The 26308-nt window shown below is 36.8% G+C and overlaps 1 protein-coding gene across 9 annotated transcripts in view; it reads left to right on the top strand.

Annotated features, from left to right (window-relative positions):
• Cngl (Cyclic nucleotide-gated ion channel-like) overlaps positions 1–26308 on the top strand; it is a 489773-nt gene that overhangs the window by 234937 nt on the left and 228528 nt on the right. For all 9 annotated transcript variants that reach the window (XM_074092452.1, XM_074092447.1, XM_074092444.1 and 6 more), the window contains one exon: positions 14992–15254. In XM_074092452.1, coding sequence (XP_073948553.1) covers positions 15114–15254 — 141 coding nt within the window. In that variant the 5' untranslated portion in view covers positions 14992–15113. The remainder of the gene's footprint in view (positions 1–14991; positions 15255–26308) is intronic.

Below are 26308 nucleotides of genomic sequence, written 5' to 3'. Positions count from 1 at the left end.
TACTTGGTTTGACATACAATTTTATACTTATCGGCATTGAGATCCTCGCTCGGTCCATGTATTACTGGCTCGCATAGACCCTTAAGCCGTGGTGGCCGAGTGGTTTGACCTATGGCCTCTCAAGCAGAGGATCGCGGGTTCAAACCCCGGCTCGCACCTCTGAGTTTTTCGAAATTCATGTGCGGAATTACATTTGAAATTTACCACGAGCTTACGGTTGAAGGAAACCTGCGCAATCCTGCGAAGCAATTTAACGGTGTGCGTGAAATTCCCAATCCGCACTGGGCCCGCGTGGGAACTACTGCCCAAGCCCTCTCATTCTGAGAGGAGGCCTGTGCCCATCAGTGGGACGTATATAGGCTGGGACGATGATGATGATGATAGACCCTTATAAGATTTGCAGCACCTGGTTGTCAGAACTGAAGACCAAATAATCGGCATCTATCTCTTTTAAAGTATTAGCGCAGCTGTTCAACGAGGAAACGTTGTGAGCTTTTTGGACGCCATGCCACGTGGGCATTTTCTAGATATAATTTAATTTTTGGCAACATGTTTTTATTTAATCATTTCATTTCTTCTTTGTTTCTTTAACATTGAAAAGTTAGTTTCTTTTGCTTTTTAGGGTTCCGTTAGCCAAATGGCAAAAACGGAACCCTTATAGTTTCGCCATGTCTGTCTGTCTGTCTGTCGAAAATACGAAATCCTTAGAAAAATATTACTTGATTTTTTTGTAATGGCTTGGGCGTGTCCGACACGCTTATGGCTGTTTTTTTTAAATATCTTTGTTGGTCAATGTTAAATGTAGGTAATTGTTTATAATGTAAGTTTAATTGTACCGTTTGGTCTATCAATTTTTAAAGACGTTCCTGTCAAATGAATATGTCGCTAAAGTCGAAAATTCAAGTTGACCGACAATCTATTGGCATTATTGTTTTATGACATGCAAACGATTATCAACTTTAGGGTGGTAGACCACATATTTGGCTGATGGTACTTCAGACTTACGAAATTCAGCCTAACTCTTGGTGTTTTGTTGCTCTGTGGATGATTTCCAGTTGAGCTTGAAACGCGCCAGCGTACTGTAGTGGTTTTGATAATTGGGTTTGTGAGGTTTGTGTGTATTCTTCCAGTGTGGAACCTCCAGCCGGAGGAGCTGCCTGAACATACATTTGTTGCATATACGTAGCTATCGCAAGGTGAGCAAAGTAATTTGGCTATAGTTCATACCGAAGTTTATGCATTACTGTAATAATTATCATAAGACAACTGATACCAATTGACCTAGTACCAAACTATGCAAATCTTGTACTATGGTTATAACAATAATAACAAACATACTTTGATTATACATACTTAAATTCATAAAGTCAACAAGGACAGTAGGCCAGCTAGCAATCTGTTCGATCTGTCTCCGGGTGAAGAATCAGTCGGGCACCTAACTCTCGTTTGGACGGTTGCCAGCTTAACTGGTGTGGCGGATACAAGCTCCGCAGGCAGTCTATGTAGGCGATTTCATTTTAAAATTTATTGCAGGCTATAAATAGTTATAATGTATCTTCATGTTGACTAAACTTTAACGCACTTAAATCCACTTAATTGATTTTGATGTACATTAAAAAGCAGGAAAATTAGTTTAAATAAATCATATTTATGGTTCTCTATCGTTTGCCCGAATTTCATATGTCCGAATGTATCGTTTTCTAGAATTTTCATTTGCCATAAAGTAATTTATTTCTGAAATAGTAATTTCTAGAGTTGATATTAAACTAACCTAACCTAACCTACTGCATTCTATATGATGGCATTTAAAAAAATCCTGAAAACAGCACGGTTCTATATATTTTATGGCAAACGTTGGTATGGCAAGTGAAATTCGGGCAAGTAAAGGTAAACGCATATTTATATAACCCCCACATACCAAATTTCATCGGAATCGTTGGAACAGTTTCCGAGATTCTGACTATATATAATATAGTGTGGTAGCGCATTACACATTTTTATTTTTATAAATTAACAGATTAATAGTTTTTCGATTATTTTGTGTTATTTCAAGCCTGTTCAATTTTTTTGATGAGATGGCGGAACAAATAAGAACGTTACAAAACGTGCCCAGCAATTTAACAACTAAGTGGCTAAATAAAAAAACTCTAGGAAATTATGATTGAAGATTACACGGAGTGCGGTTACTGAACACAGCTATCGCAGTGTATCAGGCCTTAAGTGCAAAATTCGAACTTCGTATCTTGCCGTCCCGCTGACGCTTCTATTATTTAATACGGGAGTGAGAGGGACGGTAAAATACGAATTTCGAATTTCGTAGTAGCCCCCCCGATCACAGCTATCGCAGTGTATCAGGCGCCGTAGATCAACCGTCAACTGCGTCTACGACGCTAACAGCCAATATGGTCGTTAGTTTTCATTGAGTGTAACGTCACACTGCTAAGTGGACTAAGGTATAAGAGGAAGCGGGGTGTGGGAATTAAAATCGAAATTCTTTTTCGTTTTTAATAAAAGTTAGATGGTTGTTAAACAAACTTTCTTCATTGGTAACCCTTACTAATATTATAAATGCGAATGTATGTCTGTCTTACTGTATTTCTTATTTTATATATAATACGGGGTAAAAGAGCATGCTGGTCATCTGATGGGAAGCAATCACCGCCGCCCATGGGCACATAGGCTGTCAACACGAGGGGGGGGGGTTATCACAGGCGATGCCGGCCCTTTGAGAGACTGATAAGCTCATTTTCATGTTTAAACCGCTGAATCGATTTAAATGAAATTTGGTATGAAGATATTTTAAGAACCTAGGAAGGGAATAGGATAGTATCCCGGAAAATTATGCTAAAAGGATGTATCCGTACCAAATTTTATCGAAATCGGTTTTGCGGTTTAAGCATGAAGAGGTTCCGGACAGACAAACGGACAGAGGTACTTTTACATTTAGCATACCTAGAATATGGATATAAGTTGGCTGGACGAGATCACTCAAAAGCGATAAGGCCGCCGAGGTAAGCGAAGCCTTACTTTGTATTTTTTCTCTATGTACCTGTGTTCTGTAGTGCTTCGTGGTGTTAAAACTGACTCTTTGAGTTTGTTGTATTTATAATGCAATCGCCAGCGTGGCGAGCGTTTTTCTAGGCATTGCTTCTGATGGTAGAAAAAACATTGTATTAATTATTGCCTGCCTCAGATTAATATTATTGTTACTTTAATATTTCTTCTATAATATAGCGTTTAGGGAATACTGTATACGAATACTTTTTGTTGAATTTTAAGATTAATATTATTTCATGTACCGCTAAAGCTTGAGACTTGTCCCTGGCCCTAAATATTCCTGCTGCTAGCAGAGCCAGAGACTAATGAACTCAGCGACGCGTGTTCACTTACGCGACCTGATTTATTTTACATTTCCTCTTGTTACGGGCATTTAATGGAGCAAAGTTATTATACGATAGATAGTTTTTGATTCTATTACTTACAAAAAATTCAAAATCCTACTAATCCTACTAATATTATAAATGTGAAAGTTTGTGAGCGAGTGAGTGAGTGAGTATGTTTGTTACTTCTTCACACGCTGAAACGGCTGGACGGATTTGGATGAAATTTGGCGAAAAGTTAGTTTATAACCTGGATTAAAACATAGGATACTTTTTATCCCGATATTCTTACGGGATAGGGATAAAATCTCGAACTAATAACCGCTGGGCTTAGAGTTATGAAATTTGGCATGGTTGTTACAATATAACGTCAATGAAGACCACGATGTAATTTTAGGGAATTCCCACGAGAATTTAATAAAATCCCAGTATTTCAGTTCAACTGCTGTATCAACTGATTTACGGGTAAACGCTAATAATCAATAATTTTGTTTCTATTGCTTAGTTTCTTCTCACTTAGGTACTAAGGCTTGGGTCAAATTTGATCAAAAACAATTAGGATTAATAAAATATGCCTTAAGAGTAGATAAATAAAACCAATAAGACGATGAAAGTTTATACCCGGGCCGTAGCCATAACGAAAAAAATAAGTAATATTTTTCTGAGGATTTCGTATTTTATACGGAATCTTCCATAGTTTAGGTATATTTTATACCTTAGGCTGCTATTTACTCTTAAACTACAAATAATTCTCAAGCAAACTTTACCGTTATAGTTTTTCTTGAAAGTTTGATATACTTACCATCCTGAATTTTTTCAAATTTTTCCACCCACCGGTTTAGATTTTAGAATCGTCTGAGAAAACCCCTAATGGTTTTAAAAGACCTTTCCAACGATATCCCACACTATAGGGTTGGATGAGAAAAAAAAACCCACTTTACGTCTATGGGCGGTACCCCAAAAAAACTTTTTTTTTGTTTTTTATTCTACCATTTTGTCGGCATAGTTTACATATATATCCGTGCAAAATTACAGCTTTCTAGCATTGATAGTCTCTGAGCAAAGCCGCGGACGGACAGACAGACAGACAGACATGGCGAAACTATAAGGGTTCCGTTTTTGCCATTTTGGCTCCGGAACCCTAAAAAGCTGGTGAAAACGACTGTGATTCCGTGTGTTAGACAATAAGGCCTCTTGTTGTCGATTTCGTCAACTTCGTTGATCCTTAGGGCCTGTTTCACCACTCTGTGATAAATTTTCTCCTTCTACCTCATCTAAGATCTACTCCAGATCCCTTTCTGTGCATGGCTAGGCTGTGGAATCGGTTGCAGATCGCCGTCCGACATCTTCCTCCGTATACTCGTTCAGGGAGACCTTGAAGAAGATGTGGCTTACATTAGTTACTTGATCCTTTATATTTGTGTTATTTATGTACTTAATGTGTGTAGGTAATTCATATCTCTAATACGAGTACCTTCATTTTGACTTTTATTCAGACTTGCGTTTGGTTTCTACATATTTAATCACAGATTATAAGCTATTGTTGTTCTTCGTAAATCTATAAATTTATTATTACCTATTTATTGTACAATTTTCCGACACAAACTTATATGTGCTGATTCGGTTCAACACATTAGGTGCAAAAATATGAAGGTGTTGGCTGAAAATCAGCGCTGTGGCAGGCAGCATATACTTACTGCAGCATAATGCTGAGTCAATTCCTTTTCGACATCATCAAATGTTTTTATTTTCTGAAAATTATGTATTATTTTAAGTTTGATGTCGAAATAAAATTATGTCTATGTCTACGTCTATGTTTATGTAATATGTGTATTTATTTGTTTTATATTTAGTTACAGATATATTATTGTTTTATATATTGCATATTGTATATATTTAGGTAAGTATTAAGGGTTTACAAGCATTTATTATTTCAGTATTCAAATGTTTTGCTCTAATTGTCGATCCTTATTTTGATTGCTCTTCTCCACCACTCAAAGGTTGACTGGCGAGATCCCTTCAGGGATAAGTCCGTCTTTGTACTTAATATTTTTTGTAACCTTTTTGTATTTCCTTTTTGGACAATAAAGAGTATAAACAAACAAACAAACAATTTTATGTGACTGATAAATGTGATGCCGTCTTTGTTTATTCGGACAAAACCAACTAAGACGGCATCACAGGTATCTGTCACATACATTAATCAATGAGGGTGCAACCGGTCGTATAACTAAATGGATCGCAGTTTTTTTAATGAACGTCAAACAATGCGATTCACTAGCGCACAAAGCCACATTTAATAAGAGTAAAATCGTTACAATTCATCGCATAATGATCCTTATCACCAACATAATGCTCGTTAAAGTAACCGACTCAAAATTAACTCTGTAAAAAACGCCTGCTCTCAATTTGGGTATTTTAGAGATAAAAAGGAAATAAATTCCATGAACGGGTATTACATTTATAGCGTCATTTGGTAAAATGATACTGAAAATACGCGTGTAATGTAATATTATCATAGTATCAGCAGATGTAGAAAGTATGGGACGAATAGTAAGTTTTTAGTTTATTTACATTTATTATAATCAATTTAAGCAATTAAATGTAAAGCTATGGTTTTAACGTCACGTTACATTAATGTTTGTGCTATAATGTGTGTGTGCCAGTTTAATGTTTCACGTTATAATAAATCGACGTTGAAGTTTTGGTATGAAGCTTGATCTTGGGCATAATACATATGTATTTTGCTACTTTATAAAATTCCTAAAGCAATGGGTGTAATATCTAATAGGTATTCATTTTTATTCGGTGGGTCACACTTGTTGTCTTGACAACCTTCACAGAAGCGATTTTTATCGTGTTAAATTATTATAACAGAAAATAGAAAAAAATATTGTACGCAATCAGTTGCAGCTCGAAAAAAAAATGTTAAACTTAAAAATTATTTCAATGAAGCTATAAAAGCACTAACAAACGTCTGGTTATTAATTGCGTTTGTATAAAATTTACACACTGTATAGTTCATTACTTAGTACAAGTATTGATGAGAATTTTCCAGTGTTTTTTTTTTGACGTAAGTTTTTTTTTCTCTCAAACAGGTAAAGATATGTAGGTATAACCCAAATCGAATCCCAAAGCGCATTTCAGCTGCCAAGATGCAACCCCACAATTAGGCAAAGTTGGCTGCAACAGTTTAATGTTTCAGCAAATCACGACAACTTTGCCGGGTTCGCCTAATAATGTAGGTACTAGTTAGCGGTTTGGCTCCACTGCCTTTTTCATGTCAATACCCCTTGTTAGGGTATGGCCGGTTTTCACGGAGTATGTGGGGTTGGGTACTTTACTTTGATATAATGTAAACTTTCGTGATTTTCATTTATAATTAAATACCATAGATGAGACTTATCACGCTAAACACACGAGTAATATTTACCCCGGCGTAGTCCCGTATTTAATTACTTTACTTTGATGATATTGTGACATTAAATATTGGCCAGCGCAATGGGTTAAGCTCAAACAGATTGTTAAATTATAAATCACTGGCATTGATCAATAAATTTAATCAATAGCATTAATCACTAACTTAAATCTCTAACATTAATCACTAAACTTAATCACTGGCTTTAATCACAAGCTAAAGTCACTAGCTTAAAGCACTGGCTTTAATCACTAACTTTAATCACGAGCTTTTATCACTCGTTTTAATCACTAGCTTAAATCACTAGCTTTGATCACGTGCTTAAATCACTATCATTAATAACTAGCTTTAACCCCTAGCTTTAATCATTATCTTTAATCACTAGCTTTAATGACTAGCTTTAATTAACTAGCTTGTGTCCGCATTTTCTCCCCTGCCGGAGAATAAAAAACAGGGCTTGCCTCGCACTCTTTCCCGTGGAAAAGCTCAAGGATGAATAAAAAGAAAAGTCTTGACATGATTGACTGATTTAGTATTTGACCGAATATTCTGTATCGGTTTCCGTAAATTTTGGCGTTAAATTGTAGATTTGTTGTACAAATGTTAGTAGTTGTTGAGTCTAACAACTGGTAGCATGGTGTACGGTTGTGTCACTCTGAAGATGAGCTCTGTTTGAGTTCGAAACGCGTCAGTGTAGTGTGGTGGTGGTGATAGATGGGTTTGTGTGATTTGTGTGTGTTCTTACAGTGTGGAGGTGGAGGAACTGCATGAACACGCATATTTTGCATAAGCTTAGCTATCGTAAGGTCGCGGGTGAGCAAGGAAATTATTTTAGTTCGTACATAAAATACATGCAATTAACCGTATACCTTTACTTGCCCGAATTTCACTTGCCATACCAACGTTTGCCATAAAATATACTCAGTGGCAAAAAATTTGGCCCACTCTCCATGCAAAATTACCTATTGCCATATGAGGGCCAGATTTTTTGCCGCTCAGTATATATAGAACCGTGCTGTTTCCACAATTTTTTTAAATGTCATCTTGTAGAATGGCGTAGGTTAGGTTAGTTTTAATATCAACTCTGAAGAAAATACTATTTCAGAAATAAATTACTTTGTAGCAAATGAAAATTATGGAAAACAACACATTATGGCATAATTGTAATTAAGAGTTAACAAAAGAAAGAGATGTACAAATGATGTGTCTATTATTTAGTTTCAGTTCCGGCAGGAATTCTGCCCAAGCCGAAAATCTAATCATGCAGGGTTTGGGAGCAATCGGGATCGATATTAGAATTACCCTAATCAACATGTACCTACTTTGCCTTGGAAAAAAAAAGTCACTTTTGGGTTATTTGTACCTACCACTTGATGCAGAATGTAATGGCTACATAATGGTATATAATATAACTCAAAAGTGATGTTTTTGGAATACGACCTTTTGCCTTAAGATGGCAGGTTGGGGAATATACAGACTGTATACGTTATTATGCACAAGTTAGTGTAAACAATTTGATTTTACTATAGAAGTAAGATATAAAAACAGCCTAAAACTACGTATTGACGGTAAATAAATGGTCAGGTATCTGAATATCGAAAATTGAAATATCGATCGTTAAAATATCGACGGTCAAAATATCGAACCTAACCTAACGTACTTTCGGTATTTTGACCGTCGACTTTTTAACTTTAGATATTAATTTTCGATATTCAGATACGTCCCCAAATAAAATACTTAAGCTTTAAAATTAAACATAGCGAAAACCAAAGTAAGGAAGAACCTAGTACTTGTAACATTACGTTTCGTTGGTCTTAATATACGACAAATATTAAGTTATTGCCTTAAATATCTGAGATAGGTTGGCCAGCCAACGACGCAGCCATCTCTTTCTAGCAATTTCGGGTCGCATTTGGTGGTAAGGCGTCGGCTAGCAAACGGTTTATCTTCTACCCAAAGGACATTGCATGTCAAGCTTCTTGAAAGGTTATTATGAAAATTAAGATAATATTTTATATTCTAATAGGGAGGCCTTTGTCCAAAATTTATATCGTGGTTTTTATTGATGTTATACCAAGAACAACTCTCCAAAATTTCATGACTCTAAACACAGCGGTTAAAATTTCAAGATTTTATTAATTCCTATACCGTGGGAATATCAGGATAAAAAGTGACTTACCTATGTGTTATTCCAGACGTCCAGCCATTCTAGCGTAAAGAAAACACAAACGAAAATTAAGTACCGTGAGAATTCTTCAAAATTACATTGTGGTTATCATTGTCGTTGCATTAAAAACAACCATGTCAAATTTCACGGGTCTAAGCCCAGCGGTTGTTATTTCGAGATTTTATCCCTATCCCGTGGGAATATCGCGATATCGGGGTAAATATGATGTGTTATTTCAGAATTGTCCAGCTATCTACATATCAAATTTCATACAAATCCGTCCATATTAAATGATAATTTACATTATAATTATATATACCTACATATAGTATGTACGCGCAGAAATTCCGAACGACGGGACCGAATTAGAAAATTATTTTTTTGTTGTATTCGTTATTGTCAGGACAAGGTTTGTGTTCAAAATTACTAGAGCTGGAACTGTTTTACTACAACACCTACGCACTGTTCTTTGTTTCTATTCTAAGGGAGCACTAGACCCATTGAAGGACCCTTAACGCTGCCTCGCTTCACTACACGCCAACTAAATTTTCACGTGAAATATAGCTCCGAAGGATACTTGGAATAAATCGTATCTTATGTAGGTACTAAGAAAGTGTGTAAAATAAAAAATGAGTATCATCGGATTAATAAGCGAAGAACGTTTCATCTTACTCTCTTTCTCATATTATACTTAATTTAGTTTGTTCTAAAAAATATTTTAATTAAATTTTGATTAAGTTTAAGGTACATAATTGTACCTATGTTGATATAATTTTTTTTGCTTGTGTTATCATCAGAAATTTATCGGGTCGTTAGAGCCCAAGATGTATAAAAGTAAATTAATAATGGCTGTAATTCTGTGTCAGTTCTGTACACCATTTAATTACATATAAGGACGGCTTTATGTAATTACCTTACAAAATGCTTACAAGCCAGGCTTGTTTTATTTCCAAATTGTTATATAGGAAGTCTGCAATGTGACTTCTCTCTGTCCGATTTTAAGCGAGACTTTTAACGATTACTTACTAGCTCTTTCTACCAAATGTTTGTTACAAAGTACGTTCTTAATTAAACCCTCGGCACACAGGATACGTAACGACCCGGTTCAAACGTCCGTGACACGATCAAGTACTCGCCGGCAGCTACTTGCACTAAATCGCTCCACTGGGGCTCGGTTGCACGGACGCATTTAAATCTAGGCGGGAGAAGATTCGAGTTGTGTGTTCTTAATTGTGTGTCGCAAGGTAGAAGAGGTTAGAGTTTTTTGAAAAACAGCATTCTTGACAAAAAGTTGGCCGAGTGACAGTCGAAATCACGCTCTCGTATAGAAATTTCCTTACACATTTATTGGGTTAGGTGTGTATTTGTTGATAAGTAATCATTTCATAATTCATCATTGCGACCTATATACTCGTACGTTCCACTCAAGTTTATTGATTTTCTTGTGAATATGTGTGTAGATTTTCTCTCAATATTTTCTTTAGTAAGTTTGCGGTAAATCGCAAATCGTCCTTTTGCTTGAGACGCCATAGGTAGGTAGGTATGTAGAAACATATTTTTTTACTGGGACGTAAATAAAGATCAAGTATTTTTTGAGAGTTTCTTTGGGAGCTTAGCAATATCTCAAAATTGAAATTTGACTGCCAGCCTAACGGTTTTTTTGCGAGCAAAACCTAGTGAGCATAATACAGTCAAGGAAACTTAATCACGTATCAGAGTAGAACCTTTATGCTACTACTTAAATGTCAAAGAAATCACAGCGAAATTAAATATGAAAAGGTCCACCTTAGTTCAGTCGAGTCGAACTTCTGATCAAAAATATCTGAACACGCTTCTACGCTGTTAATGAAAGAGTCGTGTTCAAATATTTTTGATAAAGTGTTTGCTCAGAAGCTTAAGAACTCGATTGTATGTGATAAGTTTCCTTAACTGTCGTTGGTATATCTTGGCAAATGGGCCGGCCATATAGCACAAAGAACAGATGACCGTTGGGACCGAAAACTTCTTGAATGGAGACCGCGGATCGGCAAGTGCAGAGTAGTTAGGACGTCCAGCAACGAGATGGATGAATGACCTAGTTAAAGCCACGGGTTCACTGTAGAAGCAGCTCGCTTCCAACCGAAGCAACTGTAGGTCTATAGGGCGAGGCCTATGTCCACCAGTGGACTTCTTGGACAGTTTGCCGCTCAGCTCTTCTCACTTGCACCGCTCTAAGCTGTTATGCAAGCACTCGTGGAGTGCTCTTGGCGGAGGAATCAGCGGCACTTATTAACCGCCGTGTGCGCCGGACCTTATAATAATAGAGTTAAAATTCTCCGCGCTGTCAGAATCTATTGACTGAAGACATTTATTGGAGTGCAATTACAATGGTTGGGATTCTTTTCGTTAGGAAAAGGGTTTGGAGTTTGAGTGTGTTAAAGGTAAACTACCGTTTGGAAGGTAACTGGCATTTTTTTTTCATTTAGTGGATTGAGTGAATAAGAAAATATCGTTTAAAAGTTTTTAATGATTATTATATAATCTACTATTTAAATATATGTTTTATAATTAAATAGAAGATTATAATAAAAACGGATCACTGATTCAGTCATTCAGATCAGTGATTCATTTTTATTTAATAGCTATAGTAGCTTTCAAACGACGGCACTGAAACAGATACTTACTTATTTTTTTGTTGTGTTCGTTACGAGTTGTTAGGACAAGTTTTTCGATAATTAAAATTTAAAAAAAAATTGAAGTGTGGTCGATGCCGCCGGCAACACCTAGTTAGATATATTTGTTACATGATGTAGACCCCCACGATCCTCTGCTTGAGAGGCCATAGGTCAAACCACTACGCCCTTATTATCCTGTACTTATCATGGCTTGTCATGACATTTAGGAAACCCGGTGTAAATCGAGTTGTTTACCTTTTTTTACTTTTTTCGTCCCTTAAAAAAGACAATGTTTTGTTTTACAAGCATTCCATTTTATGTCGAAAGCAAAATCTCGTTTTCCACAACTCGTTGAACCAGGGTACGGAACCAATTGTTCTAGAATCAGCCATTAAGCTCCATTTTGGCGAACGGCCAACTTGTTAGGGATGCATCTTATTGCAAAGGGACGTAACATAAAAATATTGTTTTTTCAGTTTATGATGAATTTGCTATTGGTGCGTACGTTAGATTGTTATTTCTAGGTATTAAGTTACTTTCTCATGAAAATATATCTTGTGAAATTTTTAAAAGTATTCATCCCAGAAGGGAAAGTTTATTTGAATGCTTGCTCGCATCGGTGGCAAATTATTAATATACTTTCTCCGCTGTCAGTTTTATATATAGTCTATGAACTAGCTTTCACCCACACAGTTTCGCTTACATGAACAAATCTGGCAATCGAATTGCCGAAAATTGTATTGTAATCTTTATCTTTCAATCACACGTAAACACATAAAAAATGCCGTGGTAGTCAAATTATGGTTTGAACTTATGGCCTCTTATACAAAGGTATAGTGTGTGGGTTCAAACCGGGGCTCAAACCTCTGAGTTTTTTATTATTCATGGGCGAAATTTCAATTTAAATTTATCACGAGCCTAAAATAACTCAATGATTTGTGTGAATTTTCCAATCCGCACTGCTGCTTGGAAACTGCAGCCTAATTGTCATTCTGAGAACATTTAAGAACGGCGTTATGCAGTAAGTGATAATGCGATTGTTCGATCAATAAGGTGGTTGGTTCCCTTTGGTCGTCAACCAGTCAGCCGCGCTCGACGGAGTGGCGCCTCCCTTGTAGGGATAACAATAACTTAGGTACCGATATCGATATTAAACTATGAACGTTTCCTTTTATTGCATTTCATTGACGAAGAAGTGTATTATAGTGATTTATGCTGATTTAATGGTGGCCGAATAGATTTAAACTAGTCGAACCGTTTACTGACTTTAAAAACTTAGTTGAGTTTTAATTACAAGTTTATAAAACGTCGGACAGAGATTTACTTCCTAGTACGGACACCAAGCTCTCTAAATTTCTTAATCGTGTAATAGATTATAAGCCTGTGTGGGAGTAAATAATGATTTATTATTATTATTATAGATAAAGGTTAATAGAATATACCTACTCAAAATGAGGGGTTTTATAAGTTAGACAGTGCCTAATGTCTGTCTGTCTGTAGAAGCGTAGCTGAGTACCTACATTAAATGTATTTTGGGTTGTACGTTGTTTCGCAGACAACATTTTAATAGAATTTCGTTTAAAAGATATTTTTCCCATATTTTGTTTCATAGAATAATCAATACATGGAACACTTGTCTTACTTTGAAGAAATTTGTATCATTGATTTTTGTTACAAATAAAATTCATTAATTAGGTTTTCATTTCATAGAATAAGAAATCAAATATTCTTTATTTTTATTATTTTTTTTTTGAATTTTTGAAATTTAAAATTTTGAATTTCTGGTGGGGTCACAGTTCTAACCTAACCTAACCTACTTTTCTGGCAGCGATTCGTTTTCTAGTGGGGTCACAGTTCTAACCTAACCTAACCTACTTTTCTGGTAGCGATCCGCTTTCTGGTGAAGTCACAGCTTTAATCTAACCAAATCTAACCTGCATAAAATTACTGTATTCAAATGTGTTAATTTTTATTAAATTATGGACAACATAATGTCTATTTTTACATTTTCGTTATAACAAAATACGTATATATATAGTTCTATGGTTTGACACAATTGTTAAATAAAATAATTTCAGTATAAAATTCATTTAATTATTTTTCTATTTAATATGTTTCATTCAAGTAAATAGTAATTGAAACAATAATATTCGAAGTAAAAATACAAGGACTAAATATTATATGAAACATTTTCTGCGAAACGAAATTCTGTGAAGTTTCTGTCTGTGAAAGAAGGGAACACCAACTTTTCTTCTTATAAGTTACAATACAAAACATCGATTAAACTCAATCCCTCCCAACCCTATCCTTATGTCTTAGGTATAGCAGGAAAATATTACGTCCCACCAACACTCGTCATTAGCGTTATTTGCCGACATCGGATCCAATCGGAACCAATCGGGACCATTCGGGACCAATAGGATCCATTTTAGCAGGCTCCGATTCAAAACAATCCGTGTTTATCTTTCTTGTTTATACTGAGCCCTTCGTTTTTTTTAGGTAAAATTTCTTGAAACACGAGTAGGATTGGTTGCTTCTAATTAGGCTTGAGATATTTTTGTTTTGGCTAACTTATTTTGCGTGTTGTTATTCGGGTTAATAAAATGAGATTGAATAGTCGTAAATAAATTGCTAATGGATAGATTCATTTTATAAAATAAACTAAAGTTTTTTCTGCGTTATCGTTTTCTACCTTTATTTTGAATTGATACAAAAGCCGGGTAAAATTATTTTTAATCTTTTGAATGCTAAGAGATTTCCAAAAATATATATAAATATATTTTTTTAAATAAATATTTAACTCATTTCACAAACGTGTCAGGTGACAAGTTACTATGATAATTCGAAATATACTACATAGAAAATTCCTGACTGATTGACTGACTCATCAACGCCCGGGCCAAACTCTCATACATAGAAAGCTAAAAACACATTTATTGTAGTCTCTATAGTTCTACAACGAAGGATAAAGTACCCGTGGCCAGTTTAATTAAGGTTATCATTATCATCATCATCCCAGCCTATAAAAAGGCTTGGGCTCTAGTTCCCACGCGGACCCAATGCGAAATGGGAACTTCACACATACTATTCAATATAATTTTACAACATGTGAGCAATAAACTATTCGAGCTTGAGTTTGAGAATTAAATCGCAGGTTTGTCCAGGTTTCCTCACGATGTTTTCCTTGGCCGTAATAATTCGTGGTGAATTTTAAATGTAATTTCGCACATTGATTTAAAAAAACTCAGTGGTGCGAGTTCGGATTTGAACCCACGATCTTCTGCTTGAGAGGCCATAGGTCAAACCATAGGCCATCACGGCTTCGCAATCAGGTAGCGTAATGTACTTAATTTAGTTTCTCTTTTGTTTCAGATGAAAACTAAAACTGACGGACGGTTGTGCAAGCACACCGAATACATCATGAGGTAGTGATCAAACCGACTCAAGTGCCAAAAAACGTGTAAATAAAGTTAAACTTCGTAGTTAGCGTAGTCATGAAGCTGAGCGTGAGTGCGTATCGTGCCCACGCGTCGGCGCACAAGAAGATCCTGACGTCATCGTACCAGCAGCACTATGGGAGCACGGCAGCGCCACCTGTCTGCAACCCGCCGCACCCACCTAACTTTACTCCTCAGGTAAGTGGATTAGTGTTAAAAAGTGTTGACCTTAATTACAGCTTTTTGCTACTGGCCACATTGACTCAAGAAAAAAATATATCGTAATATCTATAATCAGACTGCGGTTTGCACTTCCTTATTGCTATGGAAATAAGAGTTGTCTTGTTGTATTGTTGAGTTGTTGTGTTGGTACAACTTGTAATTATGACGCTAACTAATTAAATGGTCATGAAAAATTATACTAAACTTAACATAGCGCTGCGCGTTTTGTTTATGTGTTGTACAAATTGGTTAGTTCTTTCCATGTGATGTGAATTTCGAAAAATACATTTTTAGTGAATCTCTGTGATCCTCAAGGTAATAGCTATAGATAGATAAAAACGTTTATTTGGTTTCAGTAACACACACAACCAAGATTAGGTGCAGATATAGTAGAAGATCCGAATTTGAAAAGAGCTTCACCAGTCTGGTAATAAAATGAAATGTATTTTATAATAAACTCAGTATATTAGAAAATATATTTGAAATGGCTTTGCTGAAAAAAACCTGGACAGGCTATTTTTTGTAAATATTTTTTTAATGATTTTTAATTAAATGCAGACAACTATATATCAACGTGTTTACAATAAAACAGCGCTTACGTTACGTTGATATACAATTTGTTCTTATTATCTAATCAAGTTAAAGTAACTGGCATCGACAACTGTTTAAGTTTATACCTGGCAGCCCAGTAGTTCGTCCAGGTAACCAATAGCAAATCCAACGTCTACATTATTCTATAGGTTTTATATTTTAAGTCAATATATTTTTTTTATTATCTCAATGATGGAACAAAAAATTATTCAAAAATTTTTTTTAAAGCAATTGAACTGGCCAGGATTTTTTAGCAAATCTATTTCTAATATACTAAATTTATTATAAAATAGGTTTCATTCTGTTATCAGACCGGTGAAGATCTTTTCAAGTTCGGATCTTAGACCAATACAAAACATCATTCCGGGCTTAAAAGTATACTTACATTTCATATTATTTGTGTGCGCTGTTGTAGTGCAAAGGGGCCATGGCTCAGTGGTAAACATTGCTCGGAGAAGCAAAACTGATTTTATGCCACAACCCAGAGGACCGAGAAAAAAATTAAATGTTTCTTACTGCTCTCAAGGAATAATTCATCATCCCAGCCTATATACGTCCCACTGCAGGGCACAGGCCTCCCCTCAGAATGAGAGGGCTTGGGCAGTAGTTCCCACGCGGGCCCAGTGCGGATTGGGAACTTCACACACACCGTTGAATTGCTTCGCAGGTTTGTTGTGCAGGTTTGCTCACGATGTTTTCCTTCACCGTAAAGCTCGTGGTAAATTTCAAATGTAATTCCGCACATGAATTTCGAAAAACTCAGAGGTGCGAGCCGGGCTTTGAACCCACGGTCCTCTGCTTGAGAGGCCATAGGTCAAATCACTCGGCCACCACGGCTTCCTTCCAAGGAATACTTATGTCTCCAAAATTTCAAGTTCCTAGCTCCGTTGCTGAGTGATAGATCAACCACGGAAACGTTACATAACCAGCATAATATACTTAGCGGCACAAAATTTGGCCCACTGCCCATACAAAATCACCATTTCTGCGTACATTTAAGGGCCAGCTTTTTTGCCGCTCATTATATTTCAGACACCTGCAAAACTTTATGAGCAAGAAATATCTAAAAAATTACGAACACAAACCCATCAATGTACCTACGATCTACGAATAAATAAAAAGTCCGGAAGCGTAACTCAGAACAAATTCCACACAAAAAGTGGCCATACTTTAAACCAAAACGACTTATGATTCAAATACGAATCATTTTCGAGGTGGCAAATAGACGTGCTTGTTTATTGGTTAAAATTCAGAAACAAAGCAAGGGATTGGTTTCCACACATGATGCAATGTCAGAAGCACGACCAATGACGCGCAGAACCCGGCCAAATAGGACAAGCAAGGCCATTTTTCTAACGCAGTTACAATTCCTGGCTTATTATTTATTCGTAGCCTACGATTCATAAATGCAGGGCAAGTTTATTCCGAGACAATACTCTTACTTTTACGTTCCGAGTTGAAAGCATTCGATTCCGAGCCTTCATAAAAAAGCCCTATTAAATCCTTCTCTTTCAATATATTTTCATTCAGTTCCATTTTTAGATATTCCGTTAAATAGGGTATCATTTTGCCATTATTGCCAGTCTGTTATGTCTTGTACTCTGCTAGTACATAAAACTTTAGTGAGTACTTTCTTAAGTCCGGGCAATTTAGACCACGCGCTGAAAAAAAGCAAGGGGAAATGGCATGTCAATGAGACATGCTGATCGTAAATAAGCTAAACTGGGCATTGTTCCGTCAATGTTGTAGTCAAATTTGTATTCAATCATTTGTGTTCAATAATTCACAAATTCCAATTCAAAGCCATGGTGGCCTAGTGGTTTGACCTATCGCCTCTCAAACAGAGGGTCGTGGGTCCAAACCCCGGCTCGCATCTCTGAGTTTTTCAAATTCATTTGCGGAATTACATTTGAAATTTACTACGAGCTTTGCGGTGAAGGAAAACATCGTGAGGAAACCTGCACAACCCTGCGAAGCAATTCAATGGTGCGTGTGAAGTTCCCAATCCGCCCTGGGCCCGCGTGGCAACTATAGCCCAAGCCCTCTTGTTCTGAGAGGAGGCCTGTGCCCAGCAGTGGGACGTATATAGGCTGGGATGATGGATGATGAATTCACAAATTCGACTACGACATTGACGTAGCAATGCTCAGTTTCTCTCGGTTTCAATCTCGAAGTTTACACTTCGAGACGAGAAACATCTCCATGTGGTCGCTTTTTTAAATGGCATGACATTTCTAACTTCACTTATTACTTTACCTACCTAGTTCTGTGCATATAGCCTATCCTGCTCTAACTTTTACCCATTACGTCTATGTTTTCTAGTAGCGGAGTTCCTAACAATGCGGTGGAAATTCAATAAAGGCTGGCTAGGAACTTAGAGCTTAAAACCAACCGGAGATATAAAATTGTGTGTGTGTAATGTTCACGTTAGTACTTGACAATTACGTGGCTGTGTGCGACGTGGTCCAGAAATTGTGTTCTTTTGCATGTCTGGCTCTTCACTCTTCCTCTGTACGAGTGTTACCTACGGACTTTTAGTGTTCAACGTAAATAAAGTAGTGCTATACGATCGGAAGCGGAAGTGTGTATATTGTGTCTGTGTATCTATTTGTTCCGTTATCTCCCAAAGATGAACCTATTCAGACGCGGCCTTTAGCAGTAAAAATTTGGAATTAGTTCACTACGAGTACTACTTCAATGGCCGTTGACTTTTCTGGTGCTAAATGCTAAAGGAACTGAATTTGCTCATTTGATCATGTGCATTTATGGAATTATAAATAATAAAAACATTTCGATATTAAACATTGAAATGAAAACTTCGGAGGCTTAATTACTTTGTCTCATTTGCAGGTATACTGACCGGTAAAAATTCTGGGCCTTAAATTTTGCATGTAGAGTGGGCCAAATTTGGTGCCGCTGAGCAGATTGAGTATTTATACTAAAACACCTTCCGGTTGGTTTCATGCTGTAAGTATAGAACTCCCCACATAAGTCCGCACGTTGCAGGGTAGAGATTTATTGCGACATTGTCTCCCGTTCTGTTTTTATGACCCTAGGTTCAGGCCGGTGCGTGTGCCTCTATATACTTTATAGAACTCGTATACCTACTGAATGAATGATGTCGAGCATCTGTGGATCTAATATTCTTAGATTTTTTGAATATAAAAATACCGTGAACTGCTTCAACTTTGCCCTCTGGCCCCAACATTGCCTGATTCAATTTAGAGTCGATAACTAGGACCCTTCTAGGTTTTTAAACTTTTATCCCCCCGTAATAATAATCCCGTGTAGATAAAAGTTTAAAACCTATAAGAGTGCTAAGTTATCGACTCTTATCGAATTAGGCAATGTTGGGAGCAGAAGGCAAAGTTGAAGCAAGAAGTTGAGTTGAGTTGAAGTTGAGAATTTTTAAAATTTTCTGGAAAAACTTTCTTATTTTTTTCCGTAAGAACCTTCTACAAAGTATTAGAAAACTTAATAGATGGATGGGATGGTCGTGGAATCGTAAAAGTGGGGCCTTAAAATATACAAATATAGGTGTTGATTAGATATACATATACATTACAACATAAAAACTAAGCCACTACCTACCGAGTTTTTAAGAATACTAGGTAACTTGCGTTTTTTTTTTGAACGGCGGCGCCTGACAAATAACTAATGCCACAGACAGCCAAAGATCAGAAAATAAAAAAAAACTCATGTATTTGTATGTATTTTAGTCCACAGAGGTATAGATGGTGGTCTTACACACCACGGTAACTCCGAGCTCCATACGTGTAGGGAAGGGTGCGTAGCAATTTAATTTCCTCTCCTTTTACCCTTTTAATGGGTTTCACATATTATTGATGTATTTGGCCAACAACAAAGTAGATAATGGGCTAGGCGGGAAAATTTACGATACGGTTTGATATTACATTACACGTATTTCTTTGTGCAAAATTACGACTAAAGTTTATCCTATCTTGAAACCTTGGTAAATGCACAATCATGTACTAAAGCAGAGTGTCTTTGAATCATTAGTATTTTTATCACAGCAAATGCACAATACAAGTAATAGGCAGTAGTTCGACTTCATACTAGCGCCCGAATCGACGCACGCACACAGCCAAGAGTCATTTACATGGCCGCTAACCAATCTTCGCAAGACAAAACTACGCAGTCCGGTCGCTGGTCGAGTGCTGTGCCGCGCCGCCCGCACTATTCGCCCCCGTTTCGATTCCGTAACGTAGCTACGCTATAGCGTTTGATACTAATGAGATACCATAATATTTACGTAGCTACGCTATTGATACTAATTACATACCATAATATTTAATAATGGCATAATTTCATATTAAATATAATGACCCGGATAACTCACGTCTTAAATCGAGTTTAGCTCGACATGTTTCGGGCTAATCCGTACCTTCGTCTTCGGAGCAACGCGACTCAGCGGCTGCTGCAACACGCTATTCCGGAGTTATCCGGGTCATTATATTTATGAGTGAGTCTCACGGTAGTTTCATGTTCAAAATGGCATAATTTAATAATAACCACAGGTCTTTTGGAACTTGCCGCAATAGACGCACTTTTTTTCTATTACCAACTTACAATTTAATTAATAAATATGTTACATTATGTTTTATTTCTACACCTAAAACTACACACATACAATAAAAATCTACACACGTCTGTTTTACTTTTTGTAGTCTCCAGCCCTAGCGCTCCGCCCAGCCGTAGGTATAAATTTCAAGAATACGGCCGAGTCAATCTACTGCCTATTAGTTGTATTGTGGCAAATGTCTCAAACGCATTGGCAGCTAAGCTATAGAAACAGTTTGCTTTAATTACGCGTCACTAAAGGTGCTGTCAATTTCCATTGTAATTAATATACGTAACGTATACAGTAGGATGCTACGCAGTGACGTGACATTTACAATCTTGATCATACACTAGGCATCTGTCTGACTACTCAGAATGCAGCAATTGCTTAAGTAGGTCAAATGTGATTTTTGTTCAAGCAAGTTATATTACCTTTCCACTCTAATTTTAAATTACTCATAGACCAAAGTATACTTAGAGGCTTTGATAAATATCTTGTTGGCATGGGAACTGACAGCTGTATTTGGCACAATACACCTAAATATGAGCAGATAAAATAAGTTTGTTACGAAGTGATATTGGCTCCGACTCGATGGGCCGCTGTTTGTACTGTAAGCGTCTAAAATAGAAAAAGTAACGCAAATAGAGAAGGTGTTGTTTTTCCGATGTGTTACGCAACCTGCATTAATATCTGCCTCAGCGTAGCGTGCAAAAATATCTGACACGGCCTACCAGCCCTAGATATAAGTATCAGATATTTATGCACGCTTCGCTGTGTGAGATAATATGGGTGCTGCTGGTGACTGTACATACTACTTATAAAGCTGTTGCACACACGTCAAACTCTATACAAATATGACATAAGCGTGCAGGCTGCTTAACGAAACTAATACAAGGTTATGCGAAGTAATAAAAAAAGGCTGTAAAAACTATAAAAACACAATTATGAATTATGCCACATTTTTATTCATAAAACTATGAAAACTATAAACTATAAACTATTTTGCAGGTGGTAGGGCCTTGTGCAAGGTCCGCCCGGATTGCTACCAGTAGTGCTTGCACTGTTGTGTTTCGGCGTGGAGAGTGAGACAGCCGGTGAAATTACTGGCACGTGAGGTATCCCATCTTAGACCTCTAGGTTGGCAACGCGTCTGCAATACCCCTGGTGTTGCAGACGTTTATGGGCGGTGCAGGTGATCTCTTACCATCAGGAGACCCACTTGCTCGTTTGCCATCCTCTCGAATAAAAAAAAATGTTCTTTTAAAACAAAGAATTTGCTGATGGTACAAAGGAAATTGTGGGTTCATAAGTATTTATTGAACGATATATTTGTTTCAATCGAAGCTTGTTTGACGTCTATAAGGACCTTGAATGCTTCGAGAGTACATCAAAGAGTATCGAATGTATTTTATATAAAATATACAGCATTTGAGTTAGGATATTGAAGCTTACGTAACGTTATCTAAATTCTGAGACCGTACTAGCCTTGAGCCGGATACAGGCTAGAGAAGATTTAATATCACTTATCTGTGTTACAATACAGTGTTAAACAGTAGCGTGAAGTACATTTGAGTTAGGCAATGCAGACAGTACCTGAGAGCCCCTGAGAGAGTTGTTTTCACCGGTAAGTCATACAACACAGCAAGTCCGGCAAAAAAAACGGTCCGATATCCGGTATAAAAACAACAGACTTCTACAGCGGCGTAAGTTAAAACCAATAGACTACATTTTACACGATACACGCAGTGTTTAATCAAGTAAATAATCCTTCCCCATCGTATTTTCTGGAAAACGTTAGAATCTGTCATGCTATTTCAGTCAGACTCAGTACCTACCATCTAGACCATGTACAGCTACAGTCCAGTAGGTATCCATACTTACCGCCGTTACGGGGGGTACCCTTTCTTCGCTGCTGACTGTATCATTAGCTCCAAAATACAGTTGATAGATATAGCCCTATGGCTGACGGCTAGCATAGACAAACAGAGGTTCGGTTCAACAATAAGGTCCTGTTGGCATCCTAACCCTATTATCGTACGGAACCCAAAAAATGAGGTTAAGTAATAGCATTCCTACAGTACCCTAGCCTACCCAATTGTCAATAAAAATATATGTTAGTACTGTGCTTTCCACCAAACATAACTCTTAGGGGGCAATTATCCAACGCAGTCGTTCCCATGTCGCATACAACAAAGCTTAATTTATATTAGGTCACCGATGAGATTAGATGGCATTCCGCGGTTGGAAGCTGAATCGATTCCTTTAGGATCTGGAGGTGGAATTCGTACTGATAGGTTAAAAGTGGATTCAATGCTGGCTGAAAACCAGCGCTGGGTAATAAACGTTCATGCATTATGCTGGGCAGTGTCCAATTTGAAACCGCAATGACAAAATCTGTCTTTATCCTTTGTGTTGTCTACTAGTTGTATATTATTGTGTCCCATGTTGTTGTCAATTGTGAATAATTATTATAATTTCTTACTGTCGTTCTTTCTTTTAAAATCCGGAATTAGATACGAAAAAGAAAAATGTACTATTTTATTTTCCCTCGAGAAATGAAACAAGTAATTGGATAATTACGGACCGCGGCCCGTTGCTATAGGCATTACACGAATTGTTACGTACTTACTATTTTATTAACTATGCCCTAGGGTCGCATCTGCCAAACGCTTGAGGAAATGTAAAAACTGATGAGGTTATGGGGAAATGTAAAACTAGGTACTGTGTTTTAGTCACGTTTTAGTTGATTGATAAACAAGGGTTATAAGTGATCAATTACATCCAAGATATAGGAAGCAGGATATATATAGGCGCACGAGCGAGCAAAGCGAGCGAGGGTGCATATAGTTCGCAGGTGTAATTGATCATTTACAATCGAGTTGAAGACTACTTTTCATCACAAAAGCGAGGAAATAAATGTATACGCAAATTGTAACAGAGTGGAAGAGAATTTATTGCGCCAAACCGTCTTTTTTTTAATGGCCTCGCGCTCTTTGGCTTTGGCACATTCAACCAGCACTGGCCAGCAGCATTATGCCAGCATGGAGGTTTCGAGGTAAGTATTACGTATTACAATCTCCTTATTTACCAGTTCGTGAATACAAAGGAGCACCATTCGATTTTTAATTTACTTACATCCCTAAAGATGTAAATCGAATTTACAACACGGATTTCAAGTTAAATGCAACCTACTTTCAGAGCTTAAGTGATGAAAACTATTTTTTTACATTTTACGTGTGATATATGATAAGAGACACTTCTAAATAGGTACTTTATTCTATTAAATTACAAGAACAAACACAATAGGATATTTACAATACAATACAATACGATACAATACAATGACTCTTTATTGTACACCAGAAATAGTAAGCGATACAGAAAACAGGTACGCAGAGAGAAAATTTCAAGGTAAGCAATAGGCGGCCTTATCGCTTAAGAGCGATCTCTTCCAGGCAACCTTTTATATTTAATGTGGAAACGGAGCCTAAAGGTCAATGAACCAAGCAAGTAAAATTTCAGAGTCTAAAACTCAGCTAAACTTATGAAACTGTAATTTTTGCAAAACTTGACAACTCCGGGCTAAAATTAATTTTAACGGACTTCCGACGACTCAGTTTAGTTTTAATTAACTTCTCATTGTATTTATTTTACCTGACGTTTATTTCAAAGTGAGTAATGTTCTCATCATGTTCATCATGTTCTATGCGGGCAAAATTAATCGTGCTTGTTGAAGATCTTAGATGCCGAGCTTAATAATAATAATAATAAATTTCTTTATTTAGGCATTTTTTTAAATATATATATATTTTTTATTTAAATATTAAAAGAAAATTACAATGTCAAGTGTCAGGTGCAGATTAAATGAGCCAGAAATCGTTATTATTTCAATCGTGTATTTATTAACTACAACTTACAAGGTGTTAATTTAATAGCTGAACACTGAAAAGTAGTTTGTTTCAGAATCGAGAGTAGAATATCGATTACGCTATAATTTTTAAAAAAAACGGTTTTTTTATACCCTTTTTTACTGTGGCCAGTCTTAAAGTTACGAATGTAGTAGCCAGTAAAATGTTTTAGCGATACTTATTTAGACAATTTTTCTGTCATGACAGTTAAAGAAACCTCGTCGCCTCGTTTGCATTCCTGTCATAATTACAAAACGGGCAAGTGCGATCAGACCGGCGGATTGAGGGTTCCGTACAAATTGGTAGGTATTTATGAATATTTCAATGTTAGCAGAGCCCCTCTCCTAAGCAAAATGTACGCAGCGTATGGTTTTTTGATTAAATAAATTTGTATAGAAACACCTTTTTAATGGCTGATTGCGTTGACTTAGAAGTTAGATAACTTTTTCACAGCTTCAAGGATTATAGATCTCAGTGTATGTTTTTTTTAATTTCAACTCGATACTTCTACGCGTTCCCGAGATAAAAGTTCTTGACAGACAGACGGACGGACAACATAGTGAGTATAAGGTTCCGTTTTTTCCTTTTGAGGTGCGGAACCTTAAAAAGAGCAGCACAGTTCACCACTACACACTCGTAGGCAAACAAAATTAAAGATTATACACTACGTTAAATATCTAAGTGAGTTTAAAATCTTCCATCCTTTACCGCCGCAATAAGCACCGGATTGCTCTCGTTTGCTTCGACCTCCAAAGCTTCGGCAAATAATGAGATTAAAGCAGAGGCCAGTTAATGGAGGCATCTAGTACGGCCGCCGTGCCGGTTTCCGCACCGGACCACAGATACCGGATAGTTTTTAATAAAGTTGCGCTTTCATTGGGGTGTACCTATTTACCAGCACTATACAACGTAAGTAGGTACTTATATTTTCAATTCGTTTCTAAAATATGTATAACTTTTAAGTATATAAATGTGTCATAAATCCTTCCTACTAATATTATAAATTATAAATGTGAAAGTTATGTGAAAGGTGTGGAGGTTTGGAGTTTGGTGTTAGAATGTTGGATGTTGTTACTCAAACGCGTCTAAACCGCTGAACCGATATAGATGAAATTCGATGTACGGTAGATAGCTTTAGTCGAATGACAGGGTAGTTTTTATCCGGATAGCGATAAACGAATACTACGCGACGGAGTCGCGGGCAAAGCTAGTATGTCATAAAAATAAAGATCTGATAAAAAAACGAAAGGTACCTATATAAATACAAATCTAGGCACTGAATACGACGTTGTTCCGTTTGGTCTCGAAACCTCGACTCAAGCAAACAAGATTCAAGATTCTGAAGACAGAAAGAAGAGGTTAGCATAGCAGACGTCAAGGGGTCCAAAGGGTGTGTATTTTATATGAAGGGTCCACGGAAAGAAACAATACAATACAATACAAAGACTCTTTATTGTACACTAGGCATAGTAAGCGAAGAACGTGTCTAGTCACCTAAGCAACTTTTTGAGTTACAGCGGTTTGAAGTTAGACATCCGAACAATTAGGTACTATGGTTGCCATTATTTAAAAGATAAAAAAAATAGATTTTATATTGTTTTCAGAATATTTAATTCAGTGGTAAGTCATATACTTTGTGAGCTCTACATTTTGAGATTAAAATCACAATTTTAAAAAGGTGACTAGGCATGTTCTCTCCGTGGACCCTTCATATGCATAAACCCGTTGGCTTTTAAATTCTTATATCCATAACAATAAAACGATATTGACATCTCTATATAGTGATCTCTAAAAACGCGCATGAGTTCCGTACAAAAGGAAATAAGCGATTGCCTCGCTGAGCGGCGCAATCATTCATTCATATGTGTGTGTTCGTCCGCGAACGTCAATGATTGATCTTAGGGTTCCTCAAAGTGGGGTACGCGAACCCTAGGGGTTCGCTATTCGAC

The sequence above is a fragment of the Choristoneura fumiferana genome, chromosome 9 (assembly GCF_025370935.1).
Source record: "Choristoneura fumiferana chromosome 9, NRCan_CFum_1, whole genome shotgun sequence".
NCBI classification, from domain to species: Eukaryota; Metazoa; Arthropoda; class Insecta; order Lepidoptera; family Tortricidae; genus Choristoneura; species Choristoneura fumiferana.
Note: the sequence above shows the minus strand (reverse complement) of the source record. Positions and strands in the feature narration are given on the sequence as shown.